Genomic DNA, 26,730 nt, shown 5'->3' on the forward strand with positions numbered 1-26,730 from the left:
CATAATTATAAATAAACTGTTTAAAAAGATTTGAATTTATCGAATAGAATAAGTATTTTCTCGGTACTTCGGGATTATTTGGCCTTTTGACTTTTTTATTCGAACGTCGCTGATGAGTCTTCTGTGAACGAAACACGAGTCTGTCAAACAAAGTTTTAATTCTGGTATCTATGATGAATTTATCGTATAAATGGCTCTCATAAGTTTGAGTTATTATCAACGTTAACGTCACATTTCTCATTTGGGTCATTATAGAAAAGCATGCAAATTTTGATAAGGGTATATGTGGAAAAATGATGTCATTGTTTAAAATATTTAAATGTGTACCTCAATTCTAAAGAAAGAAGAATGTCAATGATGTTACAAAATTTAAATCATGCATTTAGGTTCTAAATATCATTGTTAAAGATCAAACAACTGTTCCAATTTGTTGTAAAGGTTAAAATTACTACTTATTGACATTATTCATATACAATTGAGAAAGGAAATGGTGAATATGTCAAAACGACAACCACCCGACCATAGAGCAGACAACAACCTTCAATGTAGCGAGAATTCCCGCACCCGTAGGTGTCCTTCAGCTGGACCCTAAAAATATGTCAATATATATGTCAATAAATATGCATTCTATTTAAACATAAATTTCAGAATAAATTGTTGAATACAATCTAGCTGTCTTAATTATTGCCGTTTTTTATATTAAAAAATACCCTTAAACTGAAATTATATGTAAAATGTAGAAGACTGAATGATTAGAATAATGCTTATCCTCCGTATACGACACGAAACACTTTCATTTGTTAATAGAAATTAAAAACTATTGTATTTTTATACAGTTACACCACTGATCATTCAGTAACACCAATGACACAAAAGTATCACCATTGACAACAAATTCTCAATTTGTCGTTTATTAAGTACTGAAAACAGAGCTAAGAACACCGAGCAAAAGAAAAAATGAAAAAATAATTCTCAGGCTAAAAAATCTCAAATTATATAACATAACATCAATAACAAAAACTGTCAATAGTGTTACTAAATATTGTCATTGGTGTTACCAGCATACATCAATTTGAGAAAACTCTGTATATGTTGTACATGATATTGTTAAACCATTGTTAAAAAAGTATTGTTTTCAAAAATAATATGACGTTTCGCTTGTTAAACATGAAAGAAACACAAAAAATGCTGATTGTCAATATATATTCAGTGGTGTAACTAAACTGGTCAATGATGTTATTTTATAAAAATGGTCTCACCATTGACAGTAACGCCAATGATTTACAGGTATATTTTAAGAATTACTTAGTGTTTCTAGCTGTTGTGCTCTATTTACTTGCAAAAAGTGTCTTATTGTGATTCGAAACTCATATTTGACAATACCAATTTTCCAAAAAAACTAATAATAGGTTCTCCTCATTGTATGATTGATTGATTGTTGGTTGCTTAACGTCCAGTGGCAAATGTTTCATGCATATTCAGGACGAGTCTGTCTCCTCATTGTATAAACAACAAGTATGTAAAAGAACTGTATAAAAAGACTTTTTTCCTAAACGCTTTTCTTCAAGAATCCTCTCCAGGAATGTCCATTTCCAAAACATCGAAAGATAAGGAAATCTAACTAACAAATAAGCGGAACGTGTAAATTTACATCATCAACATAGCATGGAGATCATTAATGAAATCAGAATTTCTACCATGCAAGACTATTTTGAAAGCAATTCATGAACATACATCAATTTTATAGGTTTTGCCAAACTGAACTAAATTAAAACAATATCAAATTACACTTCAAGTTTATATTAATGCTAAAAATTAATGGTATAATTTCAGGTGATGATATAAAATGATTTAGATAGAGACCGAACAGAGAACAGGACAACACTATGTCTTTGTCGACAGGAAAGGGAGGTAAGTAGGATCGTCTTTCTAGTTATTTAGTAAATATGGGTTTGTTTTATAAGAGGCGCGTACGATATTAGAGGAACAGTCAAACTCAAAAATAGAAAATTAACTGACAACGCCATGGATAAAAAAGAAAAAGACAAACAGACAAATATCAGTACACAAGACACAACATAGAAAACTAAAGACTTGGCAACGCAAACCCTACCAAAAACGGGGGAATGATATCACGTACTCTGGAAGGGTAAGCAGATGCAGATGTTGCTCCTCATGTGGCACCCGAATTGTGTTGATTATGTTATTACACACACGGTAAATATCTAAACTTGTTTGTTAAACTTTTCATTTATCAAAATGCAGGTTATTTGCCCAAAGTTGTTGGAACACCTCAACAAATGGAAAATGAAACACTGTTAGAAGGATTACAAAACATACTTGATGACTACCCAGATGGTTCGCAGATTCTTCGAGTGAGTTTTTTTTAGAAAACAAATCATAAATAACTTTCTTCACTTAATTCCAAAATAAGTATCAACTTTCTGTCTAGTTTACACGATGCCATCTTAGATCTAATCATAAAATAGTCTCACAATGTCCTATGAGAGATGAACTAATTGTTAAACTGTATGTTATAAAGATAAACCGTTTTAAATAATTTGTTGTGGACATCTTTTTCATATAATTGTCAAATCAAAGGTTGTATGCACTATCATGTGGATAGCGAATACCACTAAAAGCATATATTTATTTTGGTCGGGTTGTTGTCTCTTTGACACATTCCCCATTTCCATTCTCAATTTTATATATAAATCATGTACTTGATATAAGCTAACCGACAGTGAAAGTAACACCTATACTATATTGACTTTCGTAGATTATGCTCCGAGTATTCATACTGAACATTCATAATGAAGCATCCACTAAATACCCCAGAAAGAAGAAGAATAGCTTGATTCCATAATTATATCTAAACGAATTGTACACATTCAGATAAATTGATTTTTATTTTATAATTAACAGGAGATGGTTCAGAATGCAGAGGATGCAGGTGCTACGTGTATGAAAATCATGTATGACAGTCGTCCTATAGACCCTGGTAAATCTTTGAACATTAGTAAATACTTCAAGGTAAGACTTTCCGTTTGGTTTTGATTTAATAAATTTATTTCTCATATTTTTGAAAATAAATCGTCATTTTTATCATTGCGTGAAATCAAGAAAATCTATATAGAACATTGGTACGCACGGTCGCCAGTATAATCCCACCAAAATGTAATCTAATGACACGTTGTTGTAACACGATACATCACATCCTTGTGTTGATCTATTACCTTAATTACCGTATAATATTTCTACAACAGCCTACTATGGTATGCTTCATTTGTGTTTTTGTCCCTGCAGAAAAATCCCCCAAAACGAATGAATGGGATTGCCGATGTTGTAAGCATGGCAGTGATGCTTACCTTGTCGACGTACTCAATCTTGTTCGTGTTTTAGTCTGTCATTTCCTAAGTTTTTCTCTGTTACATTGATTTGATCCCTTAGTCGATACATTAGGTTTGAACATTGATTTTTAGTAAGTAATTTTGTCTCCGTTCAAATTAACTTTCAAACTAGAACTTCCTACATTCTGGTGGAAAGCAAAACAATATAATTATTCTTACAAACAAATTATTCGCTTGCCTTGCTACTATCTCAACGTAGTATATGAGATTTGAATTTCGATTTCTAGTAAATACTTTTGCCTCAGTTCACGTTCATTTGCAATTTCAACTGAAGATGAAAACTACATCTTACCACATTCTGAAGATTAGCAATATAACATAGTTGTCTTAACAAACAAGTAATATTGGTTGACCTGTCACATTTTCAACGTAAATTCCTAACTTTTAACGTCTGTTTTATCAGTAATTATAGTTCCTTTTTTATAGTTACTGTTGTGCTGCCAATTTTAGGCAATGTGTAATATAGGACAGGATTCTAATCAAATCAAAACGTATGTAGACTTCCAAATTTTTCTAATTGGGTTCCATTTATATATCGTCCAGAACTACAGAATTGAATGAAATGAAGACACGGCATCCTTCGCATCATTTTTAGAGTCGAATACAACATTCGCAGTCATCACAATCATTCGAGAGGCTTTTGTTTTTAATTTTGAAACTATAAATTTCCTTAACCATAGCAGCAATATACCCCTTGCATATGAAATATACATTGTTTTCACCTTGTTCTGTAATTTTGCAGCTGCTACACAGACGTTATAGTCCAGTCAAACTAAGATTTAACCTCAAACTAATTGCAACAGAAAATGTTATAGTTCTAATCAATAGCATTATGTCCTTTATATACACAGAAAAACGTCCCATAAAATCTAACTTGAGGAAAACTCAAAATCGGCATTTTAATTTCCTGTGAAAATTAACATTGGCAGGGGAGATAACTCTTTCAAAAATCAGTCTTTTTTGTCAGTTTTTGGTTGTTTTTCTTGAAATTTATGTAACATATGATACTTTGATGGGGTTATAAGTTTGTATTTGACTAAATTATATAAGCTTCTGCTCATGAAATGTACAAAATCGAAGTGTAGTGGGTAGTTTTATTTTCTTCATGAATTTTTCATTAAAGAAAAGTGCAAATTTGAAGCTTTGTAACCATTTTGAAAAAATAATGTGAAAATTTGGTATTGTATATATCTTCATATTATATTTTTCAACAACTTACTTATCTAAAGAAACTTTAAATCACAAAAAGAAGAATAGATATAGGAAGATGTGGTGTGAGTGCCAATGAGACAACTCTCCATCCAAATAACAATTTAAAAATTAAACCATTATAGGTTAAAGTACGGCCTTCAACACGGAGCTTTGGCTCACACCGAACAACAAGCTATAAAGGGCCCCAAAATTACTAGTGTAAAACCATTCAAACGGGAAAACCAACGGTCTAATCTATATAAACAAAACGAGAAACGAGAAACACGTATATATTACATAAACAAACGACAACTACTGTACATCAGATTCCTGACTTAGGACAGGTGCAAACATTTGCAGCGGGATTAAACGTTTTAATGGGCCCAAACCTTCTCCCTTTTTCTGAAACAATAGCATAACATCACAACATATAAAAACATACGATAAAATATCAATTAGCTTAATTATTTTTATTAAATTTGGGATTTTTTACCTTGAAATGTTGAAAATTCAATAAACGGTCAACTAATGAATCAATAAATTCTGATGAATAGAAGCGTTAACGTTAAAGTTTCGGGTTAGGGTCAAATTTATGCTAGATTGACTGGACTATTATGCAATGTCACCAGTGTCAAGACAGAACGTTGATAAACCAGGGGTATTTATCACATCTCGTCCTATTCTTAAAAGAGTTTCACTTTCAAGATAATACATGATTGTCTTGAAGCAAAGATTATAGGTACTGACGTAGTAAATCATCTTAATTGCATTCGTAAGTGTAGTTTTTGTTTAATCTTTTATATTTTTTAACCTTTACTTTTTTGCCATTGTCCTATGTTTTTTTTTATTATGTGCTTTGTCTTTTAAGTGTCAACATGCCATTTTGTACCATTTGGTGACATTTTTTTTTTTTTTTTTATATTGATTAAGATTTTAACACAATGTTAACTGTTGTGCCATTAATATTTTTACCAATTGTGTCCGGTTTTTTTGGTCACACATATTGTTGTCAAAATAATGGAATTTAGAGACTGTCATATATATGAGAGGATAAGTTAGCTTTAGGTTTAATCCATTATTTTCTACATAAGGATATGACTGTACCAAAGTCCTAAATATAACGTGTGTTTTAAATCCGTTTGATTGTTTTGAGCTTATGATATTATCATTCATAAATTGACTTTTTTGTTTTACATTTTCCTTTGAGTTTGGTTTATTTATTATTTTACTTTTTTTATACCTGTTTCATCGGAATTATTTTGGTCTGTAAATGTTCAAAAACTGTAATCGAATATCACCAGTATTAGTCGAATTAAATTTAAAATATAAATAAGACCATTCCGGTGTAGTGAATAAAATGAAAAGTTTTGTATATTTGGTATATGTTCTATCAGATCGTGTCTGTGACAAAAGTCTGTTATTTCTAAAAGACAATGTTTTGATATAGCACACATATCTTTCAAATGCGATGCTTTCTTCCAAATAAATTTTATTATCACACGATTTATATGAAGGACAATAAACATATCCATTTTATTTAAAGGGTCCTGGAATATGTATATACAACGACGAGACCTTTAAGGATATTGATTGGCGAGGGATAAAGAAAATAGGTGCTAGTTTTAAGAGAAAATTAAATGAGCCACTAAAAGTTGGACGATTTGGTCAAGGCTTCAAATCAGTTTTCCATATCGCAGGTAATATTGTGTCTTATAAACTCTGAACATTAATCTATTTTTAATCGTAATGGTATCATAGTACTTGAGAAGTGTTTTTATTGTTGTATTTATTACTTAACCATTTAACCATAAACCTGTTTACTAAAATATATGGTGAAAAGAGAGGTAACTCTTAATTGTTTTATAATGGGAAAACATCACTTTCAAATATATTTTAGCTTGGGCACGTGAATGCACATAAGAAAACATGTAAGGAAATTGATTCCTTTTTACTTTTTATCGTCACATTCTTAGTTAATAACTAGCTCTCAGCGGAACACAACTAGGTTAATTTTTGTCTGTAAATAATATGATATGAATGAAACGTTTCCAAATCAAATCGCTCTCTTTCAGAAATAAACGCTGTTTCTTTAACATTGTGATCAATATAATAGAATGTAAGTCATTCAAGTTGCTATAAAAACAGCTTTAAGCCGTTGATTCTACATAATGAAATTTCTGTTCCATGTCAGGAATATGACAGTTGCTTTAAATTTGTTTTGTATGCGGGATATTTTGATTTTGCTATTTGTTAAGGGACGAACGATTGTATTCTTTTCATTTTACATTTAGTAATGTTTTTACCTTAAAAAGATATAAGAAGATGTGGTATGAATGCCAATGTATCCATCCTAGTCATAATTTGTAAAAGAAAAAAACATTAAAGGTCAAAGTACGGTTTTCAACAAGGAACTTTGGCTCACACCAAACTAACAGCATGATTGGTGAGCAAAAGAAGGTGGAGTACTTCGATTTCTGTAATTGCCATCATTCATTGTTTTTTTAAAATTTTAATTGTTCCTATATGATAGGATTAAACTCTAAAACAAGTTTATCTATGAAATAATTTGCTTCTTTTGTTTTATCTTATATATATATATGTACTTCGCTACAGACAGGAACTTTTTCATTGTTTTTTTTTATTATTATTTATTAATAGTTAGCGTTTCCCTTACAGTATTTTGCATTTTTGACAAATCTTCAATGGATATATAATTTATTTACTTTCATAATTACGGGATGCTTTAGTGCTTGATACTATGTGATCTAGAGTTTACGTCTGACTTGTGAATGTCTATTTGTTTTGTGTTTATTGTTGCTATCTTATTTCTTGCTGTAAAACCCCAGATCTGGCTAACAACCCAGTGATTCAGATTATTACTATCACAATTTTTTCGTTCAATACACTTTTTCCTTTTTAACAGATCATGCTGTAATTTTGAGCGGAACGAAACTTTTGATCATCGATCCGTTAAAGTCAGAAGAGAAGGAAGATGATTGCTGGTCTGCCTCTCTCAAAGACCTTTCAGGAGACGATTCACCACAGAAAACATTAACTTGCTTTGATGGTAAATTTGGTTTCAACAGTAAAATAATATTTGAAGAGGAACCAGAATATAAAGGAACATTGTTTTGGATTCCCCTTCGGGAGAAAAGCAGTTTGACATCTCCGAAAGTGTACACAAACGAAAACATCGATCAGTTGTTTGAGTCTTTCAAAAGAGAAGCTCCAATAATACCATTATTTCTTAGACATATTAAACATCTTGAACTCTCCTTTGTCAAGACAGATAGATTTTCATACTGCATAGAATTGGTAGAGGAAAATATATTAGAAGGCAATAAAGAGTATGAAAAAGTTATCCGAGAAATTGAACAACGAAAATCACTCCCCGATACTACAATAGCATCGGTTAGGGAAGTAGTTGTACGAACATACCCACATGCTAGAGAAGATTTCACCAAAGACCATTGGACTATAGTTCAATATCTTTATGGATCGGCTCAAATGTCACAATCAATGAAATTGTTATCAAGAGATAAGGGCCTTTCACTTAGTCCGTGTACTGGTATTGCCTTTTGTACAAAATCGAACAGTGTAAATAAACCATCAGGTCACGTGTTTTGCTTTCTGCCTTTGCCTCTATCAGATAGAAGTATTACAGGATTGCCGGTTCACGTCAATGGATTTTTTGCATTGGAGCATAACCGATGTCATGTAAAGTTCGGATGCGACCAAGATCAAAGTGATAATAGCTTATTGTGGAATGATGGATTGATCGCCGAATTTTTGCCCCAAAATTATAACCATATAATTTGCCATTTTAAGGAACTGTGTAAAAAAGGTGGAAATACTCCCGATCTTGTGGAAACATTCTACAAATTGATTCCAGATCCCGACAGTGTGGACCAACAATGGCATCCTCTTTTAAAATCTTTGTATGATACTCTCTTAAAAAAAACCAGTTTTATACAGGTCAGAATGGTGGTAAATGGATACAAATAGATCAGTCTGTAGCTGACATTGTTTATGGTTCCACACAAAACGAACATGAAAACGTTATGCAAGTGTTAGAAATGCTTTTGATCGATTGTGGAGTTAACTTTGTAAAATTACCAGAAAACATAAAAGCAGTCCTTAAATATATGGATCATAATCCAAAGTCAATTACGCCAAAACTCATAAGGGACAAACTGCGAAGTTCTGACTGCTGGCAAGAGTATAAAATCGTTCAGAAGCTTTCAATACTTGAATTCATCCTTTCAGATAAACAATATTGCGAATTAGGTGGATTGAACCTTCTTCCTCTAAGTGATGATGAACATACATTTTCAACATTTGTAAATAGCACAGAGGATATATATGTTCTCTGTGATGAAAGTTTAGACCTTTTTCCTGGGTTTAAAAAAAGGCTTGTGTCTAAAACAAGTGTACCAGATGGAGCATGGAAAGAGTTGGTTGAAATTGCTGAGAAAGGTAAAGTGATTTAATTTGTAAAGAAACATAAAAAATGCATTGAAATTTTGTTAAATATGAATTTGACTGTCCTTTTTGGTATTTTTCGCCCCTCTTTTGAAATGCACATAAACCTTTTGACTTTTCACGTACACACTGTTTTAATCAAAGTGTCAATAAATCGACTGATTGACATCTTTAACGTATCTTGTCAGGATAAACTATTATAGTGTCAATATTTCTGCAGCCTATACGTTCGTATTTCAATTCAAATATAAACACAAAGTGGTGAAACCAATATCATGAATATGGTTGAGTAGTATTTGTAACCCGTCAATGGCAGTTTTAAAACGTAACTCGAGTAATTATTGATATGTATAGAAAATAGAGTTCAAAAAGATTTTTAACTTCATGAGCTTTATGACTAATAAGGGACCTAAACTATTACACAACGTTTTTTTCTGTTACAGTTTTATTTTTTATTTTAATTTATAACATTTAAAACAGATTAATAACTTAAATCATAATAACATATGCTTACATTTTCCAATAGGGCTATATCAACTCAAGCTCGTAACCAATGAAGTTCTCCCAGATATGTTTCTACAGATATTCAAAATTCATTGTAAAACAGAAAATTGCAACATATTCACTGCTAAAACAAATCAGGTTTTAACTCGAACGTGGATTGAAAATGTATGGAAGTACATTCATTCCAGAGGTATTGAGGATTTGCGTATTTTTAAAAACGTTCCTCTTCTTCCACTTTTTGAGGAGGAAAAGCCAGAAAATGTTTTGAATGGACAAGAACAGAGGAAAAGTATTGCAGTAGAATTTTTCTGTTTAGAGGGAAAATATATGCTGACTGAGTATAAAAATATGCCAACGTTACCAGCAGCTGTACAAAAAGCAGTCCAGTTGACTGGGATACAGTTGTTTCCTCCCGCAAAGACTATTGGATTTTACTACGAGGATGTTATTGGAAAGTTTATCAAACTTCCAACAGCTGAAAACGTCGTAGGCTGTTTTGAATTTTTACAATCAGACACTTTGATCTCTGAAGTATCCCGAAAAATCAATAACATCTGCACAGACGAAGAACGAGCAAGTCTTGCAAGGTACCTCGACGACCATTGTTCTGCAATAACACCATGCTCACAAGATGTATTCAAGGAAATACAAATGTTTTACCAATCTGACAATATTCAACATCCAGAAATAGTTTCATGGGACGACAATAAGTTTACGGTAAATGCATCACCATTCCCTAAAGGATTATCATATCCCCGGTCGTTTCTTCTTCCTGATTGTGCAAATATATTGACCAAGTTTGAAACCATTGAATTGGACAAATGCCAATTGATTAGTGAAATTATTCAATTAATGCTTAAAGATTCAAAATACAAATCCGAAGATAAACAAAAATTCATGATTTATCTAAAAGGTCAACCAACAAATATACTGGATGTAGTACTGATAAAGGCAATGGATATAGATTTCATTCCTTCAGATGACGGCAGATATCACTGCGTTAAGGAATTGTTCGATCCTACGTCTGGACGTTTACGAGACCTTTTTTGTTGTAAAAAAGGCGTATTTCCTGATGAAGAATTTGTAAATCAAAATAACTTACTTACGTTTTTACGTCAACTTGGAATTAAAAAAGAAAGAGACATTACTTCTAAAGACCTTATCGAGACAGCATATGAGGTTGACAATGTCAATGCCTCTGAAAACCGGGAGTGTAAAGCAAAAGCATTGATCTCAATTTTAGTAGATAACCCAGATAGCATATCAAAAGTAGGATTAGCAGAAATCAAAGAATTAAAATGGATACCTTGTTGTAGAAAAAAACCTGAAAGCTATCCATGCAAGCTTGAACTGTATGATAGAGAAGCAAAGTTTTGTTCTCCAAAAGAAGTTAAACATTTTCAATTTGTAAATCTCATAGGAACAATGAAACCACTTGTAGATGTTTTTCAATCAGAAAGCAAAGTTTCTATGTTTTATGAATGGAACTCTGAACCTGATGTCAAATTAGTCATAGGACACTTAGAAAAAATGATACAAGTCTACAACAAAAATGATAATTCAAAATATATCAGCATGTCAAGGGATATTTTCGGATTTCTGAGTCAACAAAGAAAGAAAGGCTTATTAGATATAAGTAGACTGCAGAGACTGAACTGTGTTCCAACAGATATTTATGGTTTTAAGTCAGCAAAAGCGGTAGTGCATTGTATTGAACTAAAGTATAGTCTGAAATTGGAACCATACATTTTCCAGCTCGCCCAAGAACTAGCATGCTATCATGAATTATTTTATGAAATAGGTGTCAAATCAGTGGTTGACTTTAAAATGTTAGAATCAGTTCTAATTCAGATAAGAGATAAATATCACATTAAGACTGAAAGAAAAGGGAATAATTTTGAAGTCATGCAAGACAGAAAGTTTACAGTGGATATACTGAAACATATAGTCAGTATGGACATTGATAGAGATCTAATGCTGGGGTTATATGTTCCAGTTATGTCCGATGATGATTCACTTGTCTTTGACTGTGTGAAAAACTGCACTTTCTCAGAAGATGTTCGCAATTTAAATGAAGACACCGGAATAGTATTTGTTCATCCCGATATTGCTGAGGTTGCATCGATGCTAGGTATAACATCTTTAACAAAAAGAACGTTAGAAAAGAGCACAGTTTTCATACCATGGGGTCAAAAGGAACCATTGACCACAACCATTGCAAATGAACTTGAAAGTTATGCTGATGGATTTTCTATTCCAAAAGAATTACTTCAAAATGCCGACGACGCTAAGGCAAAACGGATAGGTTTTTTATACGATGAAAGAGAAAACAAAGATTTGCAAGCTAAATTGTTTGATAAAGGCATGGCTGAGTGCCAAGGACAGGCGTTATGGGTTTATAATGATGCCATGTTTCAACAAAAAGATTTTGTTAACATTTTAAATATTGGGGGTAAAACGAAACTAATGGACAATGATAAAATTGGAAAATTTGGATTAGGATTTTCATCTGTATACAATATAACAGATGTACCTAGCTTTATCAGCGGTGATACCTTAGTGGTATTAGATCCCCATTTGAATCATCTTGGAGATGCAGTTCAAAAAAACGAACCCGGAGTTCGCGTTAAAATTACCAAACATATTTTGACGATATATAAGAATCAATTCAAACCATTTGAAGGCATATTTGGCTGCAAACTTGACACAGATGATGATGGAAACTTTAAGTTTAAAGGAACTCTCTTTCGTTTTCCGCTGCGTACTTATACACAGGCTACTAGAAGTAAAATTAAATCAACAGAATACAGAAAGAGAGAAATGATAGAACTATTACATAAATTAATATCGGGAGCTGCAAACTTATTGCTTTTTACACAGAATGTGACTGAACTAGTCGTATACCATCTTGATGGGAAAAGTTGTAATCCAGAATTGGATCAACAGCTTTTGTATAAAGTCGCCAAATCAAACGTTGGAAGCGAAGACGAACCGTTTTTGCAAACTGTTGTCGCAAGAAATCATCTACACGAAGTCTCTAAACAAATTTCACGCATTCAAAAAATTGATATAAAGTTTAATTTTACAGACAAAATACAACTACTATCAACACATTTTAAACCATTTTCTGGAAAGCAATCTTGGATTATTTCATGGGATACTGGGAAAACTTCATTTGATCTTGAAAGGAGATTACGAAAAAATGGTGCTGTCACAATTGGCAGTGTTGCCATACCTGTTGATAGTCAGGGAAAGATATTACAACTTTCAAAAGTCCCTGAAGGTTTTTATTCAGTGAGTCACCTGTTCTGTTTTTTGCCATTGCCTCAACAAACATCGCTACCATTACATATCAATGGATGTTTCATGACTGCACGAGACAGAAGATGTATTGTCACATATAATGAGGATGACATTTTAAACGAAAACTGGCAATGGAACGATGCTTTACTAACAGATGTAGTTCAAAATGCATACATTAATCTTGCAAGTTTTATTACTTCAACATCTTTATTCAGCAACGTGTTAGAAGGTTACTGGGAAGCATGGCCACTTTCGACCGAAAATGATCGCACCATCAGTCACTTGGTAACATCATTTTATAAAAATGTGATGGAAAGAGACCCAGTTGTTTTCTATCGAAAAACCAAAGATACAGTTATCTCCTGCTCATTTAGTCAAATGTTATTCTTGGAACCCACATTTCGAAACGTTCAAACCATCGGTCAAGTTGCTTTCGAAAGTCTCATTAACTTTTACCAGGGTCCAGAAACTGTCATTGACATGCCTGTCGAAGTTTTCAAAATGTTTGACATGGCAAACAAAAAAATACATGGAAACCTTATATCTAAAGACGAATTCTATGAGACATATTTCTTCCCTCATATGACAGATACTTACTGGAAATCGCCTAGCAGATCTAACCAACGCGACATTCTATTAAAGTTTGCATTGGAAAACCAAACACTGCATGCGCTCATCAAGACAATTGAGTGCATACCAGTAAAACAGAGTGAAACCCTGAGAAAACCATCCGATTTAGTATCCCAAACAGGATCAGTTTCTACCATGTTTGACATTAATGACCAATGTTTCATTAGAGAAGATTTTGAGGCATACACCAGTACATTAGGAGAAATGGGAATGATGGTTGATATTGTTACATCCAAAGTTCTTTTGGAAAGGGCATATTCATTGCAAACGGCAAGGAATCTAGATCTCAATGAGAAACTTCAAAGATCTTCATCACTTATCAAATATTTGAATAATGCAATTGAAAATCATAAGGATGTGACCAACAGTCTGAAAAAAATACCGTTTTTACCAGTTATGTCAAAGCCTGAGGGTTGGCCATCCATTATTCCATGGAAAAACGACACACTTGAGAGAGATAAGAGATTTCTTCCACCAGAGGACTTGTTTCTTTCTGAAGATAGATTTCTGATAAGTGCCATTGGCTTTATCTGTGGTCACAACGATCATACTAAGGTTTTACAGTTAATTGGAATCAGAGTGGTAGAAACAAAGGACGTTATAGATCAACTGAAGGCAATTGGATCTCTAGATATTGACATTAATTATGAAATTAAAGAAACGTGTTCGAAAATATATAGCTATATAAATAAGGATCTAGGGAGCTATCCGGATAACCTGGTCAAAAGAGAGCTAAAACATTTACAAAATAAAAATATTGTTTTCATCAAAGACAAAATGGTCTCTCCGTCGCAGGTATCAATTAACTTAGAGAGTGATTGTGATCCGTATCTGTTTGAGATCGATCCAATATTCCGAGAATATACTGCATTGTGGAATAACATGGATATTCCAAGATATTTTGATTTAGATACTTTTCTCAATGTATTAAGAAAAAAGCGTAATCAGCTCATGGAAACCAAAATGTCGACTGCTGATGTAAAAAGCATTATCAATATCTTGAAAAACATTTGTTCGTTATTGAAACGCGAAAAGCGGGAACTAAAGAGGACAGAAAAAGACCAAATATTCATACCAGACACGCAATGCATTCTTAGATCAATAGAAAATATTTGTTTTGACGACGAATATAAAGGAGTACTATTCGGTGAAAACCAATTGAATTGCATCCATCATTTCGTTCAACATGAATTTGGAATTGTAGAAACTTTAGGTATAAAGCCGAAACGTACACTTCATCTATCTCGCTATTCAAATGTTCTACCATTTGGACAGAAGGAAAAGCTTGTGGCACGGATCCGGGGGATAATATCTGCATATCCGAGAGATCATTCTATTTTGAATGAATTATTGCAAAATGCTGACGACGCCGGAGCTACAGAGGTTCATTTTGTGCTTGATATGCGACATCATCGAACACAACATGTTTTCAATGATTCGTGGAAGAAATTTCAGGGTCCAGCATTGACAGTGTTTAATAATTCTTGCTTTTCAGAAACAGACCTAGATAAAATTCAAGAACTAGGTCATGGGAGTAAATCAGATGACCCCACAAAAACAGGACAGTTTGGTATTGGTTTCAACGCCGTGTACCATTTAACAGATGTCCCTTCTTTCCTCACACGAGGACCTAGTACTCCAGAAGGTAGTACATTTTGTGTTTTTGACCCACACTGTACTAATGTTTTAATGGCGGATCAAAATTCCACAGGTTTGCGTTTGAATGATGTTAATATTTTACAAAAAAGTTATCAAGATGTTTACAATACGTATTTACAAAATGAACTGGTTTCAAATGAAGGCACCTGGTTCAGATTTCCACTGAGAACTCAGGATATGGCGGGAAAATCCGAAATAAGTGATACTATTGTAGACGAAAATTTGGTTAAAAAAATGTTTTTGACAATGAAATCCAATATGAAAAAGAGTCTTTTATTTTTAACCAATGTGGTTAAAATAAATTTGTCTTACATTGAAAAGGATGGTACTAAGTTATCCGACACTGAGTATGCTTTTTTACAAATGAATTCTGAAGATAGTCAACGAAAACACAACTTTGTACACAATTCCAATTTTCGTCTTAAATCCTTGCAAGATGAAAAATTGAAGTTAAGAAAGTTTGAATACATGGAAGCCAAATATAATGTAAACCTACACGATAGCACAGAATATGTTGAAAGATGGTTGATTGTAGAGGCATTTGGGTTTCCGGATCAAAATGATGTACCAGCAGAAATTGTTGAAGCATTTGATGGAAAAAAAATTATGCTTTCACCCAAAGGCGGAGCAGCAACTTGCATAGAATCATATAACAGGGAAACGAAAGACAAAAAGTATTTTGAGATGGAAAATGGTAGAGCATTTTGCTTTTTGCCGCTGCCGATTCCAACTGGCTTACCAGTTCATATCAATGGTCACTTTGCTTTAAGTTCAAATAGAACTCAGATATTTGGTGGTCTTTTCAAAGATGATATTCGGTATATGTGGAACCGTTGCATTGTTGATCAAACAATAGCATATGCATATGCAGGTCTTCTCAAATACTATCAACAAGAAATTAAAAACTGTACATATCAGCATGCTGTCAAAAAGTTTTTAGATTGCTTTCCTGTTTTTGTTTTTGCTAAAGAAGATATTTGGAAAGATCTTACATTTTCAACCTACAAAAGTATTATCAGACAAGAACTGAATATTTTTCCAGTAAGCCCGTCATATAAAAAACATGAATGCTCTATTCATCCATTATCTCAGCAGTTGGAACAAAAAAAGAATTTCAAAATCAAGAAATGGGTGCCGCTACAAAGTACTCACGGAATGTTTCCAGCATTTTTTGACGATCTTCATTTTGGAACAACATATTTAGATGACATCAAAGCAAGTGAAGTAACTACCAGATCAACAAGAAGATGTTCATTTTATGGAGAACAAAACTTAAGAGAGGTGCTAATTGATTTAGGAATGAACATAATATGTGTTCCTATAGGAATTTCTAAAAGCATTAACCAATCATGTTTACGTAGAGTGCATATCAGAGAGCCATATACAGAACATAAAAAAACTAAAATGAATAAAGCACTCTCTGAAAAAGAAATAGAAAACATTGATGAAAACCAACGCAAACATTGTATATGTTCGAAATCCGTAACTCCAACTTTTGTGATTGATTTCTTAAAATCTTGGAACAGCAGAGCATCAGATAAGTGTGTTATTTCCGTTTCTTCTGGAGATTTACTTGATGATACACTGGTCAGAGATATTGGCAGACTTATGTCTGTATTAGAGTTTTGTTTGATGGGAAATATTAAAAGTATTGATGAATTAGAAGGCGTACCGCTGCTTGTCCGAAATGACAATAGTTTAACCACTTTTTGCACAGAAAATAATTTGATCTTGTCAAAGTATTGTGAACTTCTCCCGCGATCGGCTGACAAATTTGTACATACATGTGTATGGCCAAAATTGGTGGCGTTCGAAAAAAGTTTCAAACAATTGGAGATAATATCATTTTTAGAATTGCTACCATGTACACTTGAGAGATCAGTATATGAGAGTTTAGAACCAATTGACTGGATCTCATCGGAAAATAAACTTGATGTAAAATGGTTAACTATGCTCTGGGAATTTCTCAACACACAAGACAATATTAACAATGTTCTTAAAAACTGGTGCTTATTGCCTTGCTTATGGTTCAACGAAGAAAATAAGCTAGTATCGTTTCAAATGGCGTATTGTTTGTTTCACGAAGAGAGAGTCGAAGTATCAAAAGACAATTTGAATAAGATAATGATCAAACTAAAAATTCCATCGCCAAATACCGAAATATGTGGAACCAAACACTTATCTGATATAGTGGCCACGGTTTTTAAACCTACAAAGTTCGTCGATTGTTTACATTTCCATAGGGAAAGTGTTCAGTGGAAAAACCTTACCACAGAAGAATGTGACCAACTCCTGACTTTTTTTAGCAACTCCACGGATTCCCTTGGTTTTCTAATCCTTTTAAAGATAAAAACATTATTTCTGTTTACAACAGTTTCTGAAAATATCGTGAAGCTGGAGGATGCTCAAAAAGTTCTTGTTGTGAAGAGTTCTGATTGTATGACAGTGTTCGACGGGATAGATGATTTGTGTATAGCAAAGAAAACAATACTGATAAAACATAATTCATCACATGAAAAATTGTATGGGAAAATTGGATGTATCCTTTGTTACGAAACGAAGAAGAAAAAAAACAAAAGTTTGAAGTTTAAACATCCTTTACTTGGCCTTTACAAACAGTTCATACTACCGAATTTCTGCCATTTGAACCCAGAGGCACACATGCCACATCTTACCTTCATCCGAGATGAATTGTTGAGATTTGAAGAAATCAAAGAAGAATTACCCAATTTGGAGTTTGTTCCAACTGAGAGAACTGCACGTTATCAAAAGGCATGTGCTTTTTACAGTCCTCATAACAGCTTATTACATGAGCTTTGTGACGATTCTGAACTTCCAAGTGTACCTTTTTCGGAAAGTGACTGGAAAGAATTCATGGAATGTGCAGGAATGAAAAGTACGGTTACCTTGCAGATGATCATACATTTTGCCAAGACAATTCAGCACAATGGAAACACTCCATGTTCAGAAGGACAATCGAAATTACTAATTGAACATCTGTTTTCTTTAGCCAATCTTGAGAAGGACACATATTTACTATCAACAATTAGTCAGATAAATTTTATAACACCTTTTACGTGTTCCGATGAGTACCAATCTATTTGCAGTCCTATAAGTGATAAACGACTGATGTCATTTAAAAATAGTATACCACCAGGGTATGTTGACTTGTGCTGGACAATGGAAGTTCTGCTACCTGAGTATGCCGTACCAACTAATGAATTGATACTTAAACACCTAAATGTTAAAGAACAGCCTGATTTAAAATGTGTCGTTTCGCATATCCATAAGGTGTGTGAATCGTTCCAACGATCTGGTATTCAGAAAGAAAACAAGTCATTCATAAAGGACCTAATAGAAACTTTTTATAAATATCTTTCCAAACTTCCAGAACTTTCGATGACTGAGGCAAAGGTAATGTTAGAACAAACGGCAATCATATACTTTGTTGAACATGGGCGGTTTTTACCTGCAAGTAGTGTTGTAGTTCATTTACAAAAGGAGTTTGAAATTCCACCTTATATGCTAAAGTGTTCTGATTGTTTTGGTGACTACTTCCATCTGTTTGAGATACTTGGTGCCACTGATAATGTTTCGATTCATCAATACACTAACATATTAGCTATAATGAAAAATAAAGCACAGGATGAACCCCTTACACTACAAGAATTGAAATCCTTCAAATGTGCATTCATGGGGCTATTGTATTGTCTAGATATCTATACACCAAAGGATGCAGACAGAGATTGCGAAATGCATTTGTATTTACTCAATGAAAAAAACGTTCTCAAACATTCAAATCATCTTATGATTAATGATCTTAATCTGTTTAGGTTACGGATCGGAAAGGGAAAACAAATTGATTTTATGTGTGACTTGACACCTTTCATATTAGACAAATTTAATCCAGTTGCTCGTCTGCTGCGCCTACCTGTCAACTGCAGACCGAATACAATTTCAAAATCTGTAACAGAGATAGCTGTTTCCACGAAATCCATTGTTTCAAGCGATGTAGCTGCAAAATTAGAACTGTTCTTATCTGGTGATTTATTCAGCTATGCAATTATTCGTTTAATGAAAACATATCAGGTCAAGAAAAATATGAAAATTAGTGGGAGTGAATTTAAAGAAGTAACTGATCAACTTAAAAAACTTCGAGTGCGTGCCTTGGTCACTTTAAAAACGGTACTTGTTTACGAGAAAGAAAAATGTAAAGAAAGTATTAGAAATAAGCCAGTGTTTTATGCTTCAGATGAAAATGTTATGTATGTAGAGTACAAAAAAGATTTCTCAGATTCGTGGTTACCGAGAAACATCATTTGGATTTCAGAAGGTATTCAAGAAATAGCTTTTAAAAAGATATTTATTAGCGACATCCAGGCAATTATGCCCTTCTTCGATTCTTTCAGCACTGAACTAGAAGAAGAGTTAAACAAGCTTGGATTTGTAGATGCTGACTATAAGTTTGAATGTATTTCCTGGTTTCCTTTACCAGGAACAGCTGTTCCAGACGAACTTTTAGGTTTCTTGTCCTCAGAATTTTGTTCATTCGAAGCAGGAGACTGTGCTGTATATGAAGTGTTTGACAATACTGGAGATGACATCGATGATGTGGTGTCAGTCTACATTTATGTGAAGATAGTAGAACAGCTGAAAGATGATTTAGAAACATTTCCGCTATACGTGATAAATACCGGTGAGGACGTTGAATTAAAGATCAGGTCACATAGACTTTATAATGTCATCAGACCAGAACTAAATACATCAGCAGATATTCAACTATACGCCCGTAGCCAGGTGGAGCAGACGATTGACCAAAAGGAACAAATTTTTCAAACAGTAGAAATATTCTTAGTTCGTGCATGGCGCCTAGGACCAGAGGAGTTTAAAAATGTTGTTCGTCGTCTTGTTTTAAGATGGCATCCCGATAAGAACGAAAATTCATCTTTCTGTGGAGAAGTTTTTAAACATTTAACCAATTTCGCCACAAGATTGCAATCTGGTGAAATAGACGTAAGCAAAATTGATGTAAGAAGAAACTATGAAAATGGCCAGTGGGAAGAATATCTACGTAATGCTACGTGCTCAGGAGACGATGTTGATGGAGCCTCAAAAGGTTATACATTTGATATTCATGGATTTGCCAACCGAGTCGGAACAAAACGTCCTAGAGATTGCCAACATCATGGTTCTTCATTCCAAAATCCACAACCCCATATGGGTCGCATCTGGATTAAACAAGCCAGATTCGATATGTCTGCTGCACAACTATCTTTAACCACAGCAACCGATAGGACCTATAACTGGGTGTGTGTACAGAGTCACCAGGTAAGAAACTATCAATATTGGATATAATTTAGAAAGATCGTTATCAAAACTTTCATATAAAGTAAATATCGTTCTTGTTGTCACACAATGCTCTCTATTGGTGTTTTATTCATTGTTATGTAAATATCACTAAACGCATTAACTATTGCGTATTCCTCAAAACATTTTTGTACTGAAATCATACATAGTTTCGTGTATGTGTTTGAGCTACCACTAGTAGGTGAATATTGCTGCTGGTATACGTTTTATATTTTGATTGTTATTTTTGAGTTAAAATGTTAAATTAATGGTTCTCAACCCAGATTTACGCTTTCTTGTCATGCTTGGGGAACGATGTTATAAGAACATGAAAACTTTTGATTTTTCAACCCTGTATTTCACCATTCCCCATGTGAATTATAAATTTGAAAATACTTTGAACGAAAACAATATCTGAGATCAAAACCGCGACTCTACTAGAGTGCAGGACTTCTAATATTTCAATTCTTTATGGTTTGATTTAGTATACATATATATATATAAGTAAGCAATGAATGTAGATGTTAAATTTGATAGTTGGTTTTTGTGTTTCTTTGTGTTTGTTCTAATTGATTTTGTGACATATTGACGACTACTGTATCCCATATTTTGACAATTTTACTTATTATGTCTGTTTGAGTCATGAATCGTTGTAAATATAATGGAATTTGATGCGACTGTCATACAAGTGAGAGGTTTGACGCTATAAAACCAAGTTCAATTCACTATTTTCTACATTTGAAAATGGCTCTACCAAATCAGGAATATGACCGTTGTTGACCATTTGTTTGATATATTTTATCATTTGATTTTGCCATTTTATAGAAACTTTCCGTTTTGAACTTTCAGCTCAGTATTTTTGTTATTCTACATTTTGCTCATCTGTTAAATGGTAATCCCATTTTCTTCCCAAACTCTCTAACATTGTATCTACTATATTTCGCTTCTCAAACTTTGCTGAAGGAAATATTTGATGAAGTTTATTTCAGAAACCGGTATATCGTGCGCATAGATATCGGTACGTTATCTGAATATGTAAATAAGCATTTAAAACGTCCTTTTTTAAATGATTTTTTAATATATTATTAACCAAAACAATAAGTTTGAAGATTATGGAGCCATTCATTTCTAAGCTGAAATTTATTAAGTAAGCGCATCATGAACGAAAATTGTGCATGTAAACTATTGTGTTTTATTTTTTTTTCTATTATATTTTTCTAAAAGGCCGCTGAAAAAGCTCTCAAGGCAGTGCAAATAGTAGAGGATTCCTCTCAAGTTGGAAACGACCATTTCTTGACGAAATATATAACATTAAGAAATCCAACACTCAAGGATGCTTCCAAAAAACTGGAAAATGTAGTAGTAAATTATTCACGGATGCGATACCCAAGAATAACGTCCTATCCTCTAGCACCATCCGAAATGTCGCACGATACTGGTGTCACCTAACGTTACACACTCAAAGACGTAAGACAAAATAAAAACGTTGGAATGCATGTTGTTCAGATGGCTTTTTACAATAAATTTTAAAGGATCGATTTTTTTTCCTCAGAAGGATTTTTTTACTTAGATAAAAGATGTTAACAAATTAGAAATAAAAAAGTAACTTGAATTAAAACCATTTAATTGTATACATTTTAATTATAAGGGCAATCGATTTCTTTTTTTTATGGATAAACTATGCACTGCAAATGCATTCATTTTTGCACTCCAGAATGTCAAGGCAAAAGGACTACGGCATATCTAGCATGGCAGTTCTGCACAACTTGAATATATGCAAGGGAATTAGCGGGAACAATTATTATAGCTGGTTTTTTTCTTTTAATTTGTATTCTAGCGGATCCGACTTGTATAGTCCGGAAAACACTTCAGTTCCGAGAGGAAATCTCCGAGTCTCCCCACCCCTTCTTTGTGAATCGGAAGAGCTTCAAAATAAAACATTAATTTTAAAGTTTTCTCATTAAGCAACAAAATAAAATAGCCGTATTCCAATTCGTCTGTGAAAAGTGCAAGCATGACAATTAGACGGAACGTTAGAATCATATTTTATTAAAAATAACGTCAAAATCGTATGTGGGGACATTGTATCGGACATTTTATTTTGATCTGATATATTGTATATTAGATATAATTTATGGGAATTTAGTATTAAAATAGAGATAAATGTTTGTACTTTTATCCATTATAAAAAAAAATATGTAGCGAATGGCACTGTATTAAATAAACATCATGAAAACACAGAAAACGTAACCCTACGTTAAATTTGGTTTGAAGGGGACAAAATGTCGGACATTGCTAATCAACTCCAATAAAAAGAATATGTTTTAAAATTTCCTGATTATTGCATGAGGTGAAAGTGTGATCTTTGTACAAAATACTAGTATAAGAATTATTTACTTTCGACACCGGGATTGCTCTGGAATTCCCTTTTTGGGACAATTTAAAAAAAATTAAGGCAACCTTTTTTGCATGGGACACATAATTTGTATCATTTTGATCCCTTTTTCTTACATTTCCGTCTTTTCGAGAGAGAAAAATCGACAGTACGTCATCGCCCACTTATAAATTGCTTGTTCTAGACAAACTTTTATATCGTTTGGTAAAAAAGATTATACGTTTTTTACGGTATTCAGAATTTCACAAAACTAAAAGTGTAACGCGGGACAAGGAAATCATATTGCAAAATAAAGGTTTGATTGAGTTTTTATTAATGAAAATGGTCTGTTACATATATAAAATTGTAATAATCTGAAAGAAGAGTTTAAAAGCTTTAAAATGATATACAACACTTTATAATATCATTGTTTATGTTTAAAAATTAACAAGATGAATGTGTCTTGTCCGTGATTTCACCAAAGTAACACCAGTAGCGTGCGACGTTTCACACCAAAGAACAGGCAGAGGAAAGTGTCCGGTTAGCTGCTGTCATTGTTGACACTATCGAAGATCAATTCTTTTGATAAGATATACACAAAGTGTACATATGTTGAATGTATATCATTATGTTATATACATGTATAAACTCCTTCTTAAAGAATATCCCATTGACTACTAATAACATGACATCATAGGTAATTGCTAAGCTAATTAAGTCCCTAATTTTAAAATGTGAAGAAGTTTGTGATTTCGTTGTATTCTATATAATTAATTGAATTGTAAAAATTTATGTCTAAACATTTAGTGTGTCTTGTTAATGATACTGTAAATAACTGAAATTAGGAAATTCTTGGGCAAATTAGGGAATTATTCAAATTTACAGTACACTATAATTACTATTTATTAAATGAATTTTTACATGCACCTATTTACTATCGCTAACTGTTCAAACAATGATGTAATATTAAAACGTTATCATTCTAATTATATATAACATCTATTATTTCATATTGATAAATCTTTAGTAGGTTTTTTTTTTATATTAATGGGATTTTGAATAAATAAGCACATTCAGAAGAAAGTATATTTATCGCGCAAAACGTAACGTGATTTTACGTGTATGATTTTGGTAAAAAAAAAGTTTGATGTACAATTGATTTTGGTAAATAATTTCCATTACAAACATTACTTTCGGGATAAGGACTAAAACAATTATTGTCTTTTGATGAGGTAAATATGTAGTTTAATTAACTTTTGAAATACTGATATTCACTGAAGCCAACTTTTTGACAAAATATTATTTTCATGGCCAAATACACGAACTCAAAATACTTTATTACAATTTGGGTCAAAAAGGTTTCTAAGAAACTATGTAGTTATCTTAAGGCTGTATGAAAATTAAGATCGCAATTTTTTAGTTAATATGTTGTACACATGTATACTATATTGTATGATATCTCTGTTCTCTGTATTTCTGTCATATTTTTCATATAAATATATGTATAGACCATATTATTTTGCTAAATCAATGTTTTTGCTAATGCACTAAAGATTCATTTATTTAATCAATCTTTCAAATCAGTGTTATAAATGTGTAACGTGTTCTGTTTTTAAATATTAGGTAGCAATTGCCATACATCATCTTTTATATCGTGTTAGGATATTTTTTATGCTCTTTATACCACACATATGATGTTGTGTAATATACTATATAAAGGTGAATTTAATTATGAAAATGTTAAATATGTTTTCAAGTAAAAATTAATATCTATGCAGACGTACAGACAAATGTTGTTAACGCATGCGTAAAAATATCTCAAGGATGATTGCAGTCTCCTATAAAGGAGGTGAAGATTAAATACAGAAACAGAAAGTCCTTAGCTAGCTCTCTCGTTTTGCGGGGAAATGCGAATCTATAAGAAAAGCTATTATAGAAGGGAGTCCACCATGCACTTGCTTTGCACTATTAATAACTAGTAGAATAAAATGATATACAAATGGATGAAAATTATATATATACATGTACAGGAGCCTGTAATGATTCAGTGTTTGTCGTTTGTTTATCATGTTACATATTTGTTTTTCGTTCATTTTTTTATATAATAAGGCCGTTAGATTTCTCGTTTGAATTGTGTTACATTGTCATATCGGGGCCTTTTATAGCTGACTGCGGTTTGGGCTTTGCTCATTGTTGAAGGCCGTACGGTGACATATAGTTGTTAATGTCTGGGTCATTTTGGTCTCTTGAGGATAGTTGTCTCATTGTCAATCATACCACATCTTCTTTTTTATATGTACAAATATTAATAAAATATAAACCAGAGTATATTGATTTATATCACTACATTATAGATATATATAATAGTTATTACGGTGATGTTGAATTCCCTTTCATTTATTTATATCTTCCACATAAGAACTTGTTTCTGAAAAAAAATTACATCGGTACGTACATTTACCATGAGACTACTATATGTGTTAAAGTGGTCTCAAATGCCCTACTTTCAGACATAAGGGTGTGTTTGTTTCTAAGACAATTAAGTGCTTGTGACATTCCACAATAAATTGCAGTCATCCGATGATCAGTACTGTACTTCAGTACTTTGATTTCTTATGTTTATATGCTGATTGTTCCAGTCTCTAATTCGCACTTATCGATGATCGAACATCCAATACTTTGTCAGTACATGTCCAATATCATTTCAATAGTTTCTGGATATGTCTAGATTGATGCAATGTAGTTGGTGGTTATAACTTTATTTGAATAGATTTATATTTTATATGTGTTCATAGTATTTTAACACGAAACTACATCTTTATATTGTTTATCATGCAGGTTGTCGTATATCAAAACATTTTATTGTGACTTGTACATATATTAAACAATAGAAATGTGATTTTTGTAGATACCTTTTGTAATTTTTTAGTGTGAACGAGTAGTTTGCTTTTCCTTTTATACATGTTCAATTGATAGTGTGCATCTAGGTACTAGAAAATATGAAAATTATGACTTTCGATCTGTTTTAATGAATATTTCTTGTTTGTTTGAAATTATTATTATTTCTCTATTTTCTTTATTTCTTTTGTGATGTAAATAACCCGTTTTGCAACTGCTGTTGGGAAATCGGATGTTATCCATTTTTTGTTTAAAAATGGAAAACAAAGAATGATATCCTTCTGGTCAAAACTTATTATGTAAAATGTCGGAAATGTCTTGCGTCACGTTTTGTTCCGTTGTACGTTGTACAAAAACACATATTTAATCTATCCCTGGTCGAACTTAGTATTATACTTAGCCCCAGTGAATTTATTTGCCAGTACACACATGTTAGTAATTCACTTCTTAATCAATCAATCATGTTTTCTTTCATTATGAAGTTTTTAGCTCACCTGGCCCAAAGGGCAAAGTGAGCTTTTCCCATCACTTTGCGTTCGGCGTCCGGCGTCGTCCTGCGTCGTCCTGCGTCGTTAACTTTTACAAAAATCTTCATTTCTGAAACTACTGGGCCAAATTGAACTAAACTTGGCCACAATCATCATTGGGGCATCTAGTTAAAAAAAATGTGTCCGGTGACCTGGCAAACCAACAAAGATGGCCGCCATGGCTAAAAATAGAACATAGGGGGTAAAATGCAGTTTTTGGCTTATAACTCAAAAACTAAATTAGAGCAAATCTGACAAGGGTAAAATGTTTATCCGGTCAAAATCTATCTGCCCTGAAATTTTTTAGATGAATCGAACAACCGGGTGTTGGGTTGCTGCCCCTAAATTGGTAATTTTAAGGAAATTTTACTGTTTTTGGTTATTATCTTGAATATTATTATAAATA

The 26,730-nt window shown here is 32.8% G+C and overlaps 2 protein-coding genes across 2 annotated transcripts in view; one reads left to right on the forward strand and one right to left on the reverse strand.

The window, feature by feature from the left end:
• Window positions 1–26,730, reverse strand: part of LOC134716407 (sacsin-like) — a 142,814-nt gene that overhangs the window by 40,173 nt on the left and 75,911 nt on the right. The gene's annotated exons all lie outside the window — the stretch shown is intronic.
• Window positions 1,842–23,485, forward strand: LOC134714356 (sacsin-like). The gene is made up of 9 exons (XM_063575595.1): window positions 1,842–1,911; window positions 2,266–2,375; window positions 2,926–3,033; window positions 6,145–6,298; window positions 7,525–8,604; window positions 8,868–9,077; window positions 9,610–20,507; window positions 21,750–21,965; window positions 23,396–23,485. The coding sequence occupies exons 1-9, from the start codon at window positions 1,887–1,889 to the stop codon at window positions 23,483–23,485; spliced, it is 12,891 nt and encodes a 4,296-aa protein (XP_063431665.1). The 5' UTR covers window positions 1,842–1,886.

Source organism: Mytilus trossulus, chromosome 4 (genome assembly GCF_036588685.1).
Source record: "Mytilus trossulus isolate FHL-02 chromosome 4, PNRI_Mtr1.1.1.hap1, whole genome shotgun sequence".
Classification (NCBI taxonomy): Eukaryota; Metazoa; Mollusca; class Bivalvia; order Mytilida; family Mytilidae; genus Mytilus; species Mytilus trossulus.

What these genes read in the sequence shown, in the direction of transcription:
- LOC134714356 (XM_063575595.1), top strand. Translation starts at nt 1,887, where the DNA reads ATGTCTTTGTCGACAGGAAAGGGAG. An exon ending in TTTGTCGACAGGAAAGGGAG is followed by an intron (nt 1,912 to 2,265) that starts GTAAGTAGGATC and finishes ATCAAAATGCAG; the next exon opens with GTTATTTGCCCAAAGTTGTT. An exon ending in ACATTAGTAAATACTTCAAG is followed by an intron (nt 3,034 to 6,144) that starts GTAAGACTTTCC and finishes TTTTATTTAAAG; the next exon opens with GGTCCTGGAATATGTATATA.